This window comes from Xenopus laevis, chromosome 4L (genome assembly GCF_017654675.1).
Source record: "Xenopus laevis strain J_2021 chromosome 4L, Xenopus_laevis_v10.1, whole genome shotgun sequence".
Taxonomy (NCBI): domain Eukaryota; kingdom Metazoa; phylum Chordata; class Amphibia; order Anura; family Pipidae; genus Xenopus; species Xenopus laevis.
This window is the reverse complement of record NC_054377.1, coordinates 120,869,540-120,888,385: the sequence shown is the minus strand read 5'-3', so window position 1 is coordinate 120,888,385 and position 18,846 is coordinate 120,869,540. Positions and strand designations below refer to the sequence as shown.

Sequence of the window (18,846 nt, the reverse complement as noted above, 5' to 3'; positions counted from 1 at the left end):
GGCAGGGTACAAACTGGAGCACTGGATGCCGGGCTCAGAGACATATAACGTAAACAAATAAGCACTTTTCCACACACAGTATTCCATATCCAGAAGCCATTAGCCATTGAGGAGGCATCCCCTCCCATTAAAGCCGTCCTACTTCTGTATCATGTCCATCACACAGTGCACCAGCTCCCTTAGGTTCCTGCTAATTCAGTTCCAGTTTTGTTCCCTTAGACTTCAATAGTAGGGATGTAGCGAACTGCCGATTTGGTGTTCGCGAACGCCGTTCGCGAACACCGGCAAAAAATGCGAACGTTCGCGAACAGTTCGCGAACTTCGAACACCCGCTAAAATCGTTCGATTCGAACGATCGAAGGATTTTAATCATTCGATCGAAGGATTTTCATTCGAATCGCACGATCGAAGACAATCGTTCGAACGAATGGAAATCGTTCGATTTTTAGTGGTCGAAGGAATTCGAATGGTTGAACGACTTGTATTCGAATCGAACGCGAACTCAAAATGCGAACGTTCCCAAACGTTCGCGAACATTCGGCGGACGCAAACGGTCGAAGTTCGCGCGAACTAGTTTGCAGCAGAACAGTTCGCTACATCCCTATTCAATAGTGTTTTCATGAGATAAAAAGTGCATTTGCACTTTCTGGACTTTTTTTTAATTCAGTTGTTTTCAGATCTATCACCAGAAATAGACTTTTTTCAATTACACTCTATTTCTATGTGACAGTTTTTCTAATATTGAAGTTAAATAACCAGAAATTTGGCATTTAAAGTTACCAAGAGCAGCTTTTTGCCACCCCTGTTAACTTGTGTTAACTTGTGTTAATAGCTGCTGCTGTGAGTTTCTCAACTGGACAGGTGTAAGTTTGATACGCATTATATGTGTTTCGTCTCTACAATAAGGGCTGAACTCCACAGAAAGATTACGAACGATTCATCGCATGGCGATGAAACACAGGCGACAAGTCGCAGGTGCTTAATCTAATGGGAGTGATAGACATATCGCAGGTACAAACTACATGTATCCACTGCATGCTGCGTCTTCATCCAACAGTTGTGTTGTGTGTAGTTTGCAGTTTCTATCTCTTTTGTCATATTCGGCACCTCTGACTTGTCGCCTGTATTTCGTTGCCATGCGACAAATCATTCTGAATCGCTCCGTGGAGTTCAGCCCTAAAATGGAAGAGATGCAGCAGCTGAAAGAATACATTCATGCCATTGTTTAGGTTTGCCACTTTTTTGGCACTACCATAGTTATCTTGGGTAAAAAATACATTATGTTGGCACTGGTCCACTGCAAGGGGAAATCAACAAATCAGATCACAGATAATATACTCAGGGATGCTTTCTTTAATAGATGTGTAGCCCACCATTGGGTGTGACTAATATGTTTGTATAGGCAACTCCATTGTACCCGTACCTTTCCCAGACTGACCACAGGAAGCTTATAATTGTTTAAACAATAAAACCCCTTTTTTATTATTCAAGTAAAATGGCAGGATCTACATGGAACAATCAGTTTTAAGCAAATTATATATTATAAAGCAGTAACACAGTTGGAATCTCAAATATAAAGTACACAATAATGAATATGAATGCTGTAATATTATATCAACTCCTTAGATTTAACTCCCCTATCAACAGTCCTAAATGATTTGTGCAGGTTGGGGCCCTTATTAGGTTTCTCCAAGTGAATGGCCTTTAGGTATCCAGTTAGCAGTTTAAAGCAAGCAGTTCAGTAAGTTGTATTCAGTTAGGGCAGACACCATCCTTCCAAGGGAAGAACAGCTTAGTACTGTGTATAGTCAGAGCCATATTTATATATAGGGACCCAAGGGTCTTTGCCTAGGGCACAGGTTTTGGGGGGTGGCCCTTGGGTGCCTACGTCATAGATATTTTTTTAAAAAAACAATGGATTAAAGGGTACACGTTCCCCTTATAGAGTAGTACTCTGATTAGTCACAGTGCACCAGGGGGAATAGCCCACCACTCTTCCACAGGGAATATTGAGTTCTTAAAGTAAAATGCTTACTGTAGGCAGCTGCTTGCTAATCATCCTCTAAAACAAGGAACTTACTTTGATTCATGGCTGAAACGCCATCTAAATCATGAAGTCAAATGAACAACAAACATCAGATGCATTATATGATCGTCAGGCAGCAATGTTCATCTGTTTGCACAGAATGGCAAGCTGTATTTTGTTGTCAGGAGGGCAACTTGTGTTATGTTTTTTTGGGAAAAGCAAACAGACGCCAGAGTTGTATACTTAGTTATTCTGATGACCAGGCTTAATATCCCCCTGCCTAATGCCTCGCACTGAAGGATTTGTAGGGGTTGTTCGCTTTTATTTTCACTTTTACTATGTTGTAGATGGATCTGTTCTAAACAACTGTTCAGTTGGTCTTCATTATATATTTTTTATTGTATTTATATAAAATGATTAGCTTTTTTTTTTTGTGGCTATGTCTAGCTTGCAACTGAAAATGCTTTCTGGTTGCCCTGGCAAACATTGATGTTAATGCTGTCCCTACACATTGAGATCTGCTTGTTCGACAACCCAACTATGTGCAAGGCCAAGTCAGCCTGATCAGATGATTCAGCCTGATCAGATGATACAATATGTTTACTGCGGATGAGATTTCCGGCGAATTTCTGCTAGCAACGGCCACTTTGCCCTTTAGTAAATCTGCCCCATGGTCGGAAGATAAACTTCAACAAATCTATCAGTTCCTCAGTGTCATTGGCAAATGTACAGTTGCTTTCACTGTAGTAGATAATTTGAATTGCTATGAGTTACCTAAAGCTTTGGCATCTGGAGTACTTACAAGGATTGGTGAAGGAAAAAGAATATTGATCCATCAGCCATAACCTCGTCATCCACAGATAATAAAACAAGGGAATCATTGTCTCATGCTACAACAAGAGTTCTATTAAACATTTAAATTGTCTGGCTCCCAAGGACCTTTATTCATTTCATTGCTTTCTGGATAAGCTCTCTATTTACTTTTGTTGGCATTTTCTTGTTATTTACAGCATTGATCAATTGTAAGGAGCAGTAACATCAAAAAATAACATTTTTTTAAAGTAATAAAAATATATGTGTTGCCCTGCACTGGTAAAACTGTTGTGTTTGATTCAGAAACACTACTATTGTTTATATAAATAAGCTGCTGTGTAGCAATGGGGGCAGCCATTCAAAGGAGAAAATGTTCAGGTTACACAGCAGATAAGCTCTATAGAGCATAATGGTATCTGTTATCCACTATTTATCCTGTGCCATATAGCCTTTTTTCAATTTCCGCCATTGCTACACAGCAGCTTGTTTATATGAACTATAATAGTGTTTCTGAAGCAAACAGATCAGTTTTACCAGTGCAGGACAATATTTTATTATATAGGAATTACTTTAAAATACTTTCATCTTTTGGTGTTACTGTTGCTTTAAGTATGCGCTGCATGTTGGAATGTTGGGCTAAAGGTGGGTGAGCAGTGCACATTTTCAAACTTGTCAAAATACAGTCTCTTTAAAAGGTCTTTTGTGTACTGACCAATATGAGGTTTTCTAGATTATTATTTGCTTTTGTGAGCTCCTTATCCCTGGACACTTCCAGTTTATTGCTGATTACCATAAGTAGTGATGGGTGAATTTGTCCCGCGAAATCAATGGGCATCAAAACTATTGTCAATTTCGACACCTGCGACAATTTTTATACACACGCCTATTTTGTCAAAATGCATTAAAGTCAAGGGGTGCCCGAATGTTGACGCGTGACTATTTTTTAGCATGTGCCTATTCTGACGCGCGCCCAAAATCATTTGACGTGGCGGATTTTTTGCCGGCGAATTTTCTCCACAGTTTCGCAAATTTTTTCACCGGCGGCGAAATGCCCCGCAAATTCACACCTGCCGAATTTATTCGCCCATCACTAACCATGAGTTATCATTAGAGCTGGGTGACCTACAATATCATTCAGTTACAGGGAGCTGTTAACCATAGAAATAGAAAATGAAGGGTTGACTGATTACAAACACACATGATTGTTTGTGTGAAACATCACATGAATTACCTCTTTTCCGTGGAAAGCTTGGTGGATGGGGCTTAGGTGAGCATACGTCTTCCTACGTTTATCTGACTGGGTAAACTATCATTCAGCTGCAAGATATAAAGCCTGAGTCCAGCACTAGAACCAACAACGAGGCAGGAATCTTCAGCTTGCAAAGATGGACATGGAACCAGTAAGTAGGGGAAGCAGTGCTGTACATGGAAGGGGGGAACTGGATGCAATCAAATGCATCACTCATGAGCCGTTAACTCTTCAAATTGTGAAGTGTGAAGCTTATTTATAAAATCGTTAATGTTTCTTCTTATATAACATGAGTATTATGCTCATCTAGTCTTTAGTCACTTCTCATGTCTTTCCCTTGTATCCCACTTGACACGCAGGGTAAAAAGCCTTCTGAAAACAGAGGTTATTCACATGCTCCTTTTAGCCCTTGTTATCCTAACAAAGTGGTTTTCTATGCTTTAATAGCTGTTTAATAGCTCTTTTTCCCCTTTTTCATGTATTATGTAATAATGATACTCTTTCATATTCTTTATTTTTTTCTTCACATTTTTCCTCTACTTTTTGCATTTCTGTCATCCGCCAAAATGATTTGGCATTAACCTTCTACATGCTTGCTCCTTTCACTTAGGGCCAGATTTACAAAAGGGCGAAGTGACTAATGCTGGCGACGATTCGCCGCTCTTACAATTTTCAGGGACTTTGCCAATTTCCTAACGGGCGCAGGCATCACTTTGCTAGCAAAGGAGATAGACGGTAGCGGTAATTCGCACTCTATTGCCAGGCGATTTTCACTCTGGCGAATAGATGTTACTCTGCAAATTGACTAAGATGAGGATTTTACTGAATGTTACCTCTTTCGCCAGACTTGCCTTCTCCAGCTCAGACCAGGCAAAGTGCAATGGAGTGTATCTAACTTCCTCAATCTTCAGTTACTTACATCATATTTTTTAGTGAAAAAAGTTTCTAAGTCAAAAAAACGCTGGCGTCTTATCCTTTTTTCCGAGTGATAGCCTGCAAAAGTCCTTAAAATTTTTTTTGAGTAACCGGGTTCCCCCATACATTTTCTAACATATGGAACATTAACTATACAGTGGGCTCATGTGTAGGGCATTATAACAACTCTATTTTCTTTATTAAGGTTCCCTGGACTTGTGTAATGTAATGCATTTGCTGCAACATATACGTCCATTCAACTTTATCATTTCCCGCCGTATGCAAATCAGCCTGAGCTAAGACCTCTAACGAAGTTGCACTAGGGAGAATTGAATGCTTGCACATCTTCACTTTTGTTTGCTCGCATTGCCGAATTAACAGTAGCAAAAATTTGCCAGTGTTCGGCACCCTGGACGCAACTTCGCATTTTATTAAATTAGCATTGTCTGAGCGAATTTTCGTCTGACGAAGTGTTGCGATGGCTGCGAAGCTGTCGCTGGCGAATTTTCGCTGCTTAATAAATTTAACCCTTAGTAAGATAAAGTTAGTTTTGTGTCTTCCAAACCCTTTTTTTATCAGTTTTTTTGTCTCCTGTTACCTCTCCTTACCTTGTTCTCTTTTTATTCTCCTTTACACTAAAAAGATACTGATATGTAATGTTGGTGACTATTAACAGAGGTACAAAAATCGACCTGCATATACTCATAATATTATTATCACATATATATTCCAAGGCCAAAACCATCAACCTTTTCCTCCACTTCTAACACAGGATGTTAGGATAACCAACCTCAACCTGCATAAAGGCCACCGTGTGGAAGTGAGAGGACGTATTGCAAAAGGCACTAACAGGTATGTTTCACCACATCAGAAAGATCCAGCTATGCTATAAACCACATAAACTGATCATGTGACTCCTGCTGTACTGCAAAAATATAAGAAATAATAGAGTAACTTTAAGAATTGTGGCAGAGCCATGCAAATTACTCATTTCAGCTAACCATGGGGGTCATTTAGGAACAATAGAATTTCAATTGTTTTCCATGAATCTCTAAAAATGTGTGGTTTTCCTATTTTATTTATAAACTCTATTCAAGATTTATTAAGTGTAAAAACTACAAAAACCTTGAATACCAAACTTCGCCAGGTAAAAGTTTTTGAGGTCCTACAGAAGTCAATGAGAGCTGCGTTGATCCTATTAGACCGTTTTAAATCAATTCAGACTTTTAGAGTATTTCGAAATGTGTCCGGTTTTCCAGGTATTCATATTTTTAGTGTATCATTCGTTATTTTCCATTTGTATTTTTTTTATTCAGATTTTTTAATAAATGTCATAACATTTGCAATTTTAGAGAAAGTGAGTTTAGTCGTGGTTTCAAAAACCTCTAAAACCCCTAAAATCCAACCTTTGATAAATAGACCTCCACATGTCTGTAACACTCCGCTATGTCTAATGTCTAACTTGCACCACACGTGAAAAAATAAAAAACAAAGGACACCAAAAAAATGCATATATTGCAAAAAATGTAAAAACTCTACAAAAGACATTACATCCCTTTATCAAACATATTGAATCATCATGACATTACGTTTTTACTATATATATATATATCTATATATATCTATATATATATATATCTATATATATATCTATATATATCTATATATATCTATATATATATAGATCTATATATATCTATATATATATATCTATATATATCTATATATATATATATATATATATATATATATATATATATATATATATATATATATATATATATATATATATTGTGGGGGTTCACTCGCTGGTAGGCTGCAAAAGAGGCGACTTCACACACCAGGAACGGTTTAAGGGCTTCCTGCCCGCGTTTATTTTCCAGTGGCAGCAGAAGTTTCCCCTCGCAGGGGGAAGGTAACCAAAAAACAGCAGTTTAACAGAAATATCCAGCCTCCTGGCTAACACAAAAGAAATGCTTTGCTTTCTCTCCTGAAGCTGAGCAATACCAGCAGTTTGTCTCACACACATTCAGCACTGCTGCTCAGCATCAGGTGTACTAAATAGGCCTAAGGCCTCTTGAAAACCTGGCCTACGGATTTGGGAATCCGCCCCACCCTACTCTTGCGGGTTCCCAGTAAGACCAGTCCCGGATCAGCAATTACAAAAACCTTGCAGAGAGACATAGTGTTTCTCTGCTAACAGCACTACTGGTCTCACCTCAGCAACAATATCTGAGAATCCGTGGCCCAACATACATTCCATCAATCACTTTTCCCCAGGAAACTGGGGACCTTTTTGTCACCATACCACATATCCCCCCCCTCTGCTCAAGCCCGTAGGGCTGAGCACAGTATGCCACCAATGCATGTACCCTGGAGAGAGCATCTGCATTCCCTTGCATCTTTCCAGGTCTATGTTCTACTGAGAACTTGAAATTTTGAAGGGACAAGAACCATCTGGTGACCCTGGCGTTCTTTTCCCTATTTTGGGCCATCCATTTAAGTGGGGCATGGTCAGTGACAAGTTTGAACTGCCTCCCTAACAGATAGTATCTCAAGCTCTCCAGTGCCCACTTGATGGCCAGGCACTCTCTCTCTACAATGGCATACCTGCGTTCAGCGGGGGTTAGCTTCCTGCTTAGGTATGCTACTGGGTGTTCTTCCCCATTCACTACTTGTGACAGAACAGCCCCTAACCCAACTTCAGAAGCATCAGTCTGTACAAGAAACTCTTTCTTGAAGTCAGGAGCTATCAGCACAGGGTATCTGCACAGGGATGCCTTCAAGTTTAGAAAGGCTTCCTCTGCCTCTGGGGTCCATGTAACTGTTCCAGCTTTACTCCCTTTTGTGAGGTCAGTAAGTGGGGCTGCTAGGGTGGCAAAATTGGGGACAAACCTCCTGTAATATCCCACTATCCCAAGAAAGGCCCTCACTTGTTTCTTGGATTTGGGCCGGGGCCACTCCTGAATTCCCTCAATTTTGGACACCTGTGGCTTGACTACCCCTCTTCCAATCACATACCCCAAATAACGGGCCTCTTCTAACCCCATTGCACACTTTTTGGGATTTGCTGTCAGACCCGCCTTCCAGATAGAGTCAAGGACCGCTTGTACCCGGGGCAAATGACTTTCCCAGTCTGGGCTAAAGATAACCACATCGTCCAGGTAAGCTGAAGCATAACCTTGATGTGGTTTGAGAATGCGGTCCATCATTCTCTGGAACGTTGCTGGGGCCCCATGTAAGCCAAACGGTAGGCGTTTATATTGCCACTGCCCCTCAGGAGTGGAAAACGCAGTCTTCTCTTTGGCCCCTTCAGTGAGGGGTACCTGCCAATACCCCTTGGTAAGATCTAGGGTGGTAATGTAGCGGGCCTGCCCTAGCCTTTCTATCAGTTCGTCGACCCGGGGCATTGGATATGCATCAAACTTGCTGACCTCATTTAACTTTCTGAAGTCATTGCAAAATCGGATGCTACCATCCGGTTTTGGGACAAGGACAATGGGGCTGGACCATTCACTATGGGACTCCTCAATAACATCCAGCTCCAACATCCTTCTAATCTCATCTGTCACTGCCTGACGTCGTGCCTCGGGTATCCTGTAAGGTTTAACATTGACTTTAACCCCAGGTCCAGTTATAATGTCATGTTTAATAATATCAGTAAGCCCAGGCTGGTCTGAGAATATTTGTCTATTCCGGATCAGAAACTCTTTCATCTCCTGCTTCTGACTGTTAGTAAGGGTCTCAGCCACTTTTACCTCAGGCACCTGTGGGATCTTTACCTCTACAACTGCAGGACAGGCGGACAGCGATTCCCTATCCTTCCAGGGCTTAATTAAGTTAACATGGTAGAGCTGCTCTTTTTTCCGCTTGTTTGGTTGGGACACCTTATAATTAACGTCCCCTACGCGTTCTATAATCTCGTAGGGGCCTTGCCATTTGGCCAGGAACTTACTTTCCACCGTAGGAACCAGGACTAACACCCTGTCCCCAGGATGGAAAGTTCGGACACGAGCCGATCTATTATATATGCGGCTTTGAGCTTGCTGGGCCTGAAGCATATGTTCTCTCACAAGGGGCATTACTTTTGCAAGACGGTCCTGCATGTCTGCAACATGCTCTATGACACTTTTGTGTGGGGTGGCTTCAGACTCCCATGTCTCCTTTGCCACGTCCAACAGCCCTCGTGGGTGGCGGCCATACAACAACTCAAAGGGTGAAAACCCTGTAGAGGCCTGTGGGACTTCTCTAATGGCAAACATGAGATATGGAAGTAAACAATCCCAATTCCTCCCATCTTTATCCACCACTTTTTTTAACATCCCCTTAAGGGTCTTGTTGAACCTTTCCACCAACCCGTCAGTTTGGGGATGATAGACAGATGTGCGTAACTGTTTGATTTGGAGAAACCTGCACAATTCCTTCATCACCCTAGACATGAAGGGAGTCCCCTGATCTGTAAGGATCTCTTTTGGAATTCCTGTGCGGGTGAACATGTGGAACAGCTCTCGAGCTATGGTCTTTGAAGAGGTGTTCCTTAAGGGGACAGCCTCTGGATACCGAGTGGCGTAGTCCATGACTACCAAAATATACTGATGCCCCCTAGCAGATTTTATTAGTGGCCCTACCAAGTCCATGGCAATACGATCAAATGGAATTTCGATTACGGGTAAGGGAACTAATGGGCTGCGAAAATGGGGCATTGGGGCCGATTTCTGACACTCGGGGCATGATTCACAATAGTTCTTTACATCTGCATGTACCCCCGGCCAAAAGAACCTCTGTAGCATTCGGTCTTTGGTTTTCTCATACGCTAGGTGGCCACCTAGTGGATGAGAATGGGCCAGATTGAGAACTGTTCTCCTATATGGCTGTGGGACCACTAGCTGTTCCACAATCTCTCCTCGAACCTTATCCACATGGTAAAGCAAGTCATTTTGTACAGCAAGGTGGGGAAATACACATTCTACCCCAGGATTTTCGGGGTTCCCATTTTTAACCTTGACATTTTCCCAAGCTTTAGTGAGTGTCGGGTCCCTTAGCTGGGCAGTTCCGAAGTTATCCCGGGAGACCTCTAGCTCAGGCATGCTAGGTTCCTCAATGGTCTCCGCAGTTACCTCAGATTCACCAGCTAATACAGCTAAGGGAAACAACTCACTATCTTCCAACCCATCCTCGGTACCACTTACAATAACACCTGACATGGGTGGTTCTGTTTTCTCTCCCCCAGATACTCTATTGTCCTTAACAGTTTCTATAGAAGTATCCAGTTCAATAGGGTGGGGTCTCACCTCACCATGCTCAAAACTTTTCTCAGTCTCTGGAGCTTGCTCCTGGCACAGTTCACGAAATAAGGGAAAGTCTCTGCCCAAAATTACACTGTGCAAGAGTATGGGAGACACTGCCACTTCATGGCACACAGTCCCTGCGGGGGTCACAAAAGTCACTAAGGCTGTGGGGTATTTCTTACAGTCCCCATGTACACACACCACTCCTACTTGACGCTGTGTTAAAGGACAGTCCTTCAGGAGCTGTGTGTTTACCAGTGTGACTAAGCTACCTGTGTCTAATAGTGCATTCACAGTGCGCTTACCAATCTGGACGACACAAGTTGGTACATCAGGATCCGCAACGAGACCTGGTCGAGCGAACAGAGACAACTTCCCCTCCGTTCCACACTCCATGGGTTCTGGATCAGCTGGGCAGTTGGCGGCAATATGTCCCCACTCTCTGCACCTCCAGCACTGGGGAGCTCCTCGGGTCTGGCGGGGGCTGTCTCCACGGGGTCTTCCTCTTGTTGAGTCTAGACCTGGATTACCGGGGTCCTCTGGGCTGAGCCTTTCCACTGTAGCCGACTTCTTGGATCGGTCCACTGCAGGAGTCCTCTTCGAGGTGGGCACCGCCCGCATAGTGAAGTCCTCAGCGGCAAGGTATCGCTCCACCAGTTTCCACCAACTGGTCTGCTGTATTTGGGTCGCCTTGGCTTACCCACCGGCGTAATTCAGGTGGAAGCGCTCTCAGGTATCGGTCCATTGTGACCCTTTCCACTATCTGAGGCGCGGAAAGCAAGTCCGCCTGTAGCCAGCGTTTCACAAGGTTAATGAGATCATACATCTGGGAGCGGGGTGATCCCTTAACCTTAAATTCCCAACTGTGGACCCGCTGTGCCCTCACAGAGGTGGTTACTCCCAGTCTCCGCAGGATTTCAGACTTCAGCTTGTCATAGTCCCTTGCGTCCTCGGAGGACAGGTCATAAAAAGCTTTCTGGGAATCCCCCACTAGTAGTGGTGCAACAATCATCGCCCATTGCTCCCTCGACCAGGCTTGCTGCTCCGCCGTCCTCTCAAAGGTACAGAGGAAGGCCTCCACATCATCCTGCCCAGTCATTCTCCGCAGGAGGTGGCTGCCTGGGATGGAGCGTGGCACTCCGGGGACTAGGGCAGCATCCCCAGAGACCCTGGCTGTCAGTTGTTTTAGCACCTCAACTTGCAGCTGCCGATCTTTCTCTGCAGCCTGCGCCAGTGCAGTGATCTGGGCCTCCAACAGACGATTTGCCTCCTGCTGGGTGGCGTTACACTGCTGCTGTAGCAACTGGCTCTCCTGGTGGGCCTTCTGTAAAGTTGCAGTGCACTGCAGCAAAGCCTTGAGGACATCCTCCATTTCACAACTTTTAAGTGCACTGTCTCTTTAAATCCCACTTATAAGCTATACAGTCCGCACAATACCCACAGGAGACTTACTGTGGTTTGGCAACTTCCGCGTGTGGCAATCGCTGCCCGCATCCTCCACCAATTGTGGGGGTTCACTCGCTGGTAGGCTGCAAAAGAGGCGACTTCACACACCAGGAACGGTTTAAGGGCTTCCTGCCCGCGTTTATTTTCCAGTGGCAGCAGAAGTTTCCCCTCGCAGGGGGAAGGTAACCAAAAAACAGCAGTTTAACAGAAATATCCAGCCTCCTGGCTAACACAAAAGAAATGCTTTGCTTTCTCTCCTGAAGCTGAGCAATACCAGCAGTTTGTCTCACACACATTCAGCACTGCTGCTCAGCATCAGGTGTACTAAATAGGCCTAAGGCCTCTTGAAAACCTGGCCTACGGATTTGGGAATCCGCCCCACCCTACTCTTGCGGGTTCCCAGTAAGACCAGTCCCGGATCAGCAATTACAAAAACCTTGCAGAGAGACATAGTGTTTCTCTGCTAACAGCACTACTGGTCTCACCTCAGCAACAATATCTGAGAATCCGTGGCCCAACATACATTCCATCAATCACTTTTCCCCAGGAAACTGGGGACCTTTTTGTCACCATACCACAATATATATATATATATATATATATATATATATATATATATATATATATATATATATATATATAATGAACTAAAGCCTAGCAAGGAATTAGGCAAATAACGATGTACAGGTTATTTATCAATGGTTGAGTTTTTTTCGACCTCGAGTAAACTCACAACTTGAATGTTTACTTATTTATGAAAAAACCCAAAATTAAAAAACTCGAGGTCTTTTCAACTATGTATTGTGAGCATCTGAGCACAGAAGTGGAAAATACAGGTGGAATGGTGGATGGGAATATCATGTATGGTAGAGAGAACCATAAGTTATATGTACATAATATACCTACTGTTACCAGTATTAAATGTTTACTAATGCAATAAGCTTGAGCTTGAAATGGGAGAGCAGGAGTTAAAGGACATCAAGTGTTATTCACTGGGGGTGCCAATTTGTCAGGCATTTACCATTGAAAATAATGGATAACCTCAGGTCAGTGCTCCTGTTTTCATGGGTTTTTCCAAAGCTCTTAACAGACTTCCCCATAAACATTTGATTTCTAAACAAAGGTATGTTGGTCATAGTAATGTTGTTTGTAAATGAATAGAAAACAGACTGATGAAGGGTGGTTGTCAATGGTGTATTATCATCTCTAAGTAGGGTTCTTTATTGGCTGCTGCAGAGTTCTGTATTGGGTCTACACCTATCCAACTGGGTAATTAATAATGGCAATAGTTAATGCCAGTCAGCAGCAAAAAAGCCAGCATGATATTGTCTTGTTTTAAAAGGGGTGTAGACTCAGGAGGAGAGGGTCAGGCTTCCCCTTTACAAAGCACTGATAAGGACCCATCTACACTATGCTGTGCAGTTTTGGTCTCCAGTGTTTAGACATTATATTAATTAAAACAAAGAAGAGCAACTAAGCTGATAAAGGGTATGGAAGGCCTAATTTATACCAAGCTGATAATTTTTAAGCTGGAGAAGAGGTGCTTAAGGGTAGGTATGACAACTATATAAAAATATATAAGGGCACCATATGATAAACTCTCATATAATTTATTCACCATTAAGTCTTTCCAGCAGACACCAGGGCATTCATTGAGATAAGCTTCAACAATGGACTGCATGCCTTCTTAAAATTGGGGAAAAACAATGTTTCTGAAACAGGGTCAGACTAGGGGGGCCCAAGGCAGCATGGTGGGTGCGGGGCAGAACTATATATGAATAATACTTTCATTGTCTGTGAATCTTACTAATATGGAGATGTAAATTATTATGAGTGTGCTCTGTATCCCTCAATGTGTTCAGTGTACTGTTTTCACAATGATAGAATCTGCAGCATCCTATATAGAAAAGCTGCCCTATCTGTGTCTACACCCCTTAGTGTTCTACACGTTCATCCTTTGTAAAAAAAAAAAAAAAAAAAAAAAAACAACATAATTTATTTGCTAAACAAAATGACTTCAGTCTAAAATATAACTGAAAGGATAACTCCTGCGGATTTCCTGGGTAGCCCTTTATATATACTGTGCAGTATGCAGTGGAAATAACTACCTGTCTAATCTTTTTTTCTATTATTTTATTAAGATTTGCTGTTGATTTGGGAACAGATAGCAGGAATTTGATCTGTCACTGCAACCCTCGATTTGAATATTCCGTGGATAAAAACACCATCGTTTTAAACTCAAAGCAAAACGATGTCTGGGACATTGAAAAAAAGGAAACTGCTTTTCCATTCAAGTCGGGTTCAGAAACCATGGTAAGTTAATTTTCCAGATAAAGTATTAGTTAACTCCCTACTAATGCATTCATTTTGATGGATACAAACAGGAGAAATTGAATTGGTGGAGAGAATACAAATAAAACCATATGTGTAACTATGTAAGTACAATGGCCAATCAAGCATGTCATTCTCAAACCAAGGTTATTAATATGAAGGTTGTCCTCTCTTTGCTGCTATAACAGCCCCTACTCTTCTAGGAAGGTCTGGGAATGCTGTTGGTGGGATATACTTCCATTCAGGAGCAACAGACTAAAAGAGGTTGGGCATTGAGGTCAGGGCACAATGGGGCTCATTTATCAACAATGGGCAAATTTGCCCATGGGCTGTTACCTATAGCAACCTATCAGTGATTAGCTTTTTAAAGCCAGCTGTAAGAAGAACAATGAATGCAGCAATCTGATTGGTTGCTATAGATAACAGCCCATGGGCAAATTTGCCCAGTGTTGATAAATGAGCCCCAGTATCTTCTGCCTTGAGGGCATTAAAGGCATTATTTACCTTTCCCATACTTTTGTTGGAACAAAGTTGGAAAGCATATAGCTTCTGGACAGAATTGTCCAGAATATCATTATATGCTGTAGCTCTCAGAGGAACAAGGGGTTCTAACTCATATCATGGAAAACTCCAGACCATTATTCTTCCCCCACCAAATTTTACTATAAGCATTAAGCATTCAGAAAGGTTGTTTTCTCCTGGCATCTACCAAACCCAGACTTCTCCCAAATCACTGCCAGATGAAATATCATGTATCTCTCTTGAAAACGTGTTTCCACTGTTCCAAAATCTAATGCCGGGGATCTTTGCACCACTCCAGGTGAACTTTTCATTACATGTGGTGATGTCAGGATTGTTTGCCTCATCACCCATTAAAAATCCTACATTCCTTTGTGCTGAGATTGCTTTTGGGGTGGTCCAATTGAGCACATTGACATTTAGGCAGGTAATTTTGGCTAGACCATATATAACATGGTTTGGATGTTTTTTTAAATGCTCTGTCTCTTAACCCTGGTTCTAGAGATGTTGCTGGAATATGACTACCAGCTAGGGATTGGTGAATTTGACCCATTTCGCTTCGCCAAAACTTTGCCGTCAGGGAAATCTCGCCAACACCCATTCAATTTTTTGCAGCTCGGCGAATTTTTTTTTAACGTACGACGCCATACAAGTCTATGGGCGTAATTTCCAAGGCGAAACAAGGCGAAAAAATTCGCCCATCCCACCAGCATTCATCAACATATATTTAAGGATTCATGCATCTTTTTGGGTATCCAACAATGTCTTTGGACCCATAGTTACATTTCAGTAGATGTTCAGGAGGTATGTACGTCATCTGAAGCTTAAAATACTATATAGAACCGGGAAAAATGTAGTAACTTTTATTTCATGTGGGGATAAGTCTCCTATGGTTCAAACAGAAACTTAGAGATTCAGTTATGAAAAATAGCATTTTTGAGGTTTTACTCCAATGTGTGCTTATTCATTAAATACCACTAAACTGAAAAACCTGATTGTGTAGAACCTGAAAAACAATGCAGTGAAATCATATCCTACCAATTATTTTTATAAGTTTTCATAATCTCAAAAATGTCTCTAAAACGCAAATTATATTTTTTTGGAATTTTGAAAACTAGAATTCAAATTTGCTATTTTTACCACAGTGTGACCCTGATTCTACTACTTAAAATAATATTGTAATAGAAATGTATCCCTTTAATTGAACTGTAACTGGTGATGGGGATGGGTTAAGACCTGGGTACACTTTTTGAGAGCGGCGCTGCGCCAGTGGCGGCATTGCAAAATGCAAATTTGGCTCTTCTAGAGCAGAGAGCGCAATTATACTCTCTGTGCTAGTGTTCTGGCCCTTTCTGCTACCCTTGTGGACCCCCTCCAGGGCAAAAAAGGTGATCACATGGGGTAGGGGGGCGGCAGCAACAGCAAGTTGCCTCAGGTGGCGGATAGGGCCAGGATAGCCCCTGCTTTTGGATAATAAATCAACACTTGACCTTGGCTGCATACAGGACAGGACATGAGCAGCATATAGGCAACCTCCGAGATGGAGAACTTTGTGGACTTCTAAGCCAATGTTTTAAGAGGGTTGGGTGGTGTATACTTAGTCAGGACAGCCATCTGTGTGTACAAGGTGTAGAACAACAGGACTTCTATGGACGGGGGTCCATATGTTATACTTTACATATGGAGTCCCGGAAAAAGAAGTTCCCTTATGTAAACCCTGTGGGGCTGCCACCATGGAGGACAGGGGGTTGTCCAGTTAGGGGTACCATAGCAGAGGAGGGGCCATGAGATGGAAAAGGGAACAATTTTTTGTATGTAAATATTCTATATATGATAAGGTACCTGTTTGTATCAGATGTGACCCTATTACTACGTGCTGTATTACTATTGCAGTGCAGCATTACTCCAATTATATTGTGTTGGTTGCCTGTTCAAATTAGTGTCTCCTCTTTTACAGCTGATCTTTGATTTTGAAGACTGCATAACGGTGCATTTACCTGATGGCAAAGAAATCCCATTCACCTGTCGGTTTCCCATAGAAGTGATTAATTACCTGGCTCTCAATAACATCGAGCTCATTTCAATCTCAGTTCATTAACTGATCTGTAAAGATACGGCGGCATCTCGAAAAATACGACTTTGGCCAATGACACAGATACATAATGATCCTGTTATAGATTAACATTATATTTCACAAAGTGTAGAAAGAGTAGCCTGCACCTCTTCATCTGCTGTTATGCTATTGGCTGCTGAAAAGTGTATTACTTCATGATTCTATTCATTGTTCAGCCTCTAAAAAATTTATGTTACCTAATATTTTAGAATTAATGCAGTGTCTGATCACAGTTACTAATGCGTCATTCACAATATATTAAGTGAGGGTTTGCTATGTGTGTATATGCTTTTATTAACACTGGATCCTTTGCTAGCTGAATATTCAACTGCACTCACAATAAAGTCTTATTGCATCACTTGTGTCTCCTGTAGTCAGTAGTTAGGTAGCACAATGGCCCCGGGCCTGATCTATAAAGATGTTTTCTCACTGATTGAGAATTCAGACAATTAACATGTGTTTCTGTGTCTTTGTTTATTCAGCCGTATCAGCATATGCTGATCTGTATAATTTGTACTACATTAACAGGACAGGGGAAGGGAAAAACTGTACAATATATAATGAATATAGTATGCCCTGTTGTAAAAGGTAGGGTAAGTCGCCAAGGAGTTCCATGACTATATAAAAGGTCAATAAAAGGTATATGCAAGTCAAGGAACTATGACTTCTAATAACATAACGATAAATGTGACTTCCTCCAAAAAAATAGGACAGCAAGTAAAAAAACACTAAATATTTATTAGGACATATTCGGCAAGGGCCTAACGCGTTTCATGCCTGTTGGGGCACTTACTCATAGGCTAAATGGCACACCCCTGTACACAGGTTATATAGGGGCTGGGGCCCATCAAAAAGAGCAACACATGTTTCCACCTATCAGTGGAAGCAAATCGCTAGTTTGGATGCTTATTTACATACAGGTTCATTAGACTACAGTATACTTCTACAAGGGTTACAAAAGAGGAGCATGCAGTTATACTTAGAATAGATTCGGTTTTCCATTCAGTTCTAGATTAAAGCTACATACACCCTTCCCTACAGGCGCGCATGCTAGCCTGAACCGGAGCGCTCGGGAGCTGCGCTCCCCAGTGCTTCACAGACAGTGGCTGGACGGCCCTAATTTTTTGCCGCCCTAGGCCCGGCCTATGTGGCCTCCCCACAAATCCGGGCCTGACAACACAGTGACTCGCCACACACGAACAATAGACAATCAGTTGGCTCCCAGCTTAGTTCAAACGCCTATTACCAATTCAGGCTGGCTCAGCACCAAAGGTATGTACAAATATGGGACAGCTAGATGTCTCACTTGTGGACATATCAAGAAAAGAAAAGTGTTCACTTCTAATGTCACTGGACGCGAGTACACCATTAGGTCGTATCATTTTTAACACTGCATTTGTGGTCTATTTATTGGAATGCAGTGCTTGCCACATTCAGTATGTGGGTCAAACTTCCAGTCCATTAAAAAATCGTGTTAGAGAACACATTTTGGACATAAAAAAAGGACATCAGGATTCTCATGTAGCCAAACATTTTCAGGAATGTAATGGGAGGGATGTCACTAGTCACTAGTCGTTCTAGGTATAGACAAAGCAGTTAGTGGAAAATGGGGTGTGGATATCATACCCAGACAACTACGTTTGGAAACCAAGTGGATCTTCCATCTAAAAAGTAGAAGACCACTTGGCCTAAATAGTGACTTTGATGTCACATGTTTCTTTAAATAATCATGTGTATTTGGATATTACATTGTTGTAACAAAGCGTAAAGCACACTATATTGTCAGACTATACTACATTGTTATAACAAAAACCGTAAAGTACACCATTTTGTCTTATTATAATAACTTTTTAGAGCTTCTTTAACCATTAGGATGAGCATTCCAAACTAAAGGTCCATGGTCTGGTATAAGAATACATGTACTAGTATTCTGTGCTCAAATTTAAAGATTTATGTCTATATCATGTTCCTTGACTATTTTCTATTAAGTAAGAAACTGGAGAAACCTTCTATTAAGTAAGAAACTGGAGAAACTTTTCTATGTTACTGTCCTACTAATTTTTATTTATACATTATTTTATACTTATTTTTCAACATATTTTTTCAATTTTTTTTTCACATATTTTTTCACCTACTTTTTCACTTG

The 18,846-nt window shown here is 41.7% G+C and overlaps 1 protein-coding gene across 1 annotated transcript; it reads left to right on the top strand.

Moving 5' to 3' along the window:
- Window positions 1-4,211: 4,211 nt before the first annotated feature.
- Window positions 4,212-17,057, top strand: lgals1.3.L (lectin, galactoside-binding, soluble, 1, gene 3 L homeolog). Its single transcript, NM_001085776.2, is given in 4 exon segments — window positions 4,212-4,239; window positions 5,776-5,855; window positions 13,879-14,050; window positions 16,545-17,057. Coding segments are annotated over 4 exon segments (408 nt in total). The 5' UTR covers window positions 4,212-4,224; the 3' UTR covers window positions 16,686-17,057.
- Window positions 17,058-18,846: the final 1,789 nt, after the last annotated feature.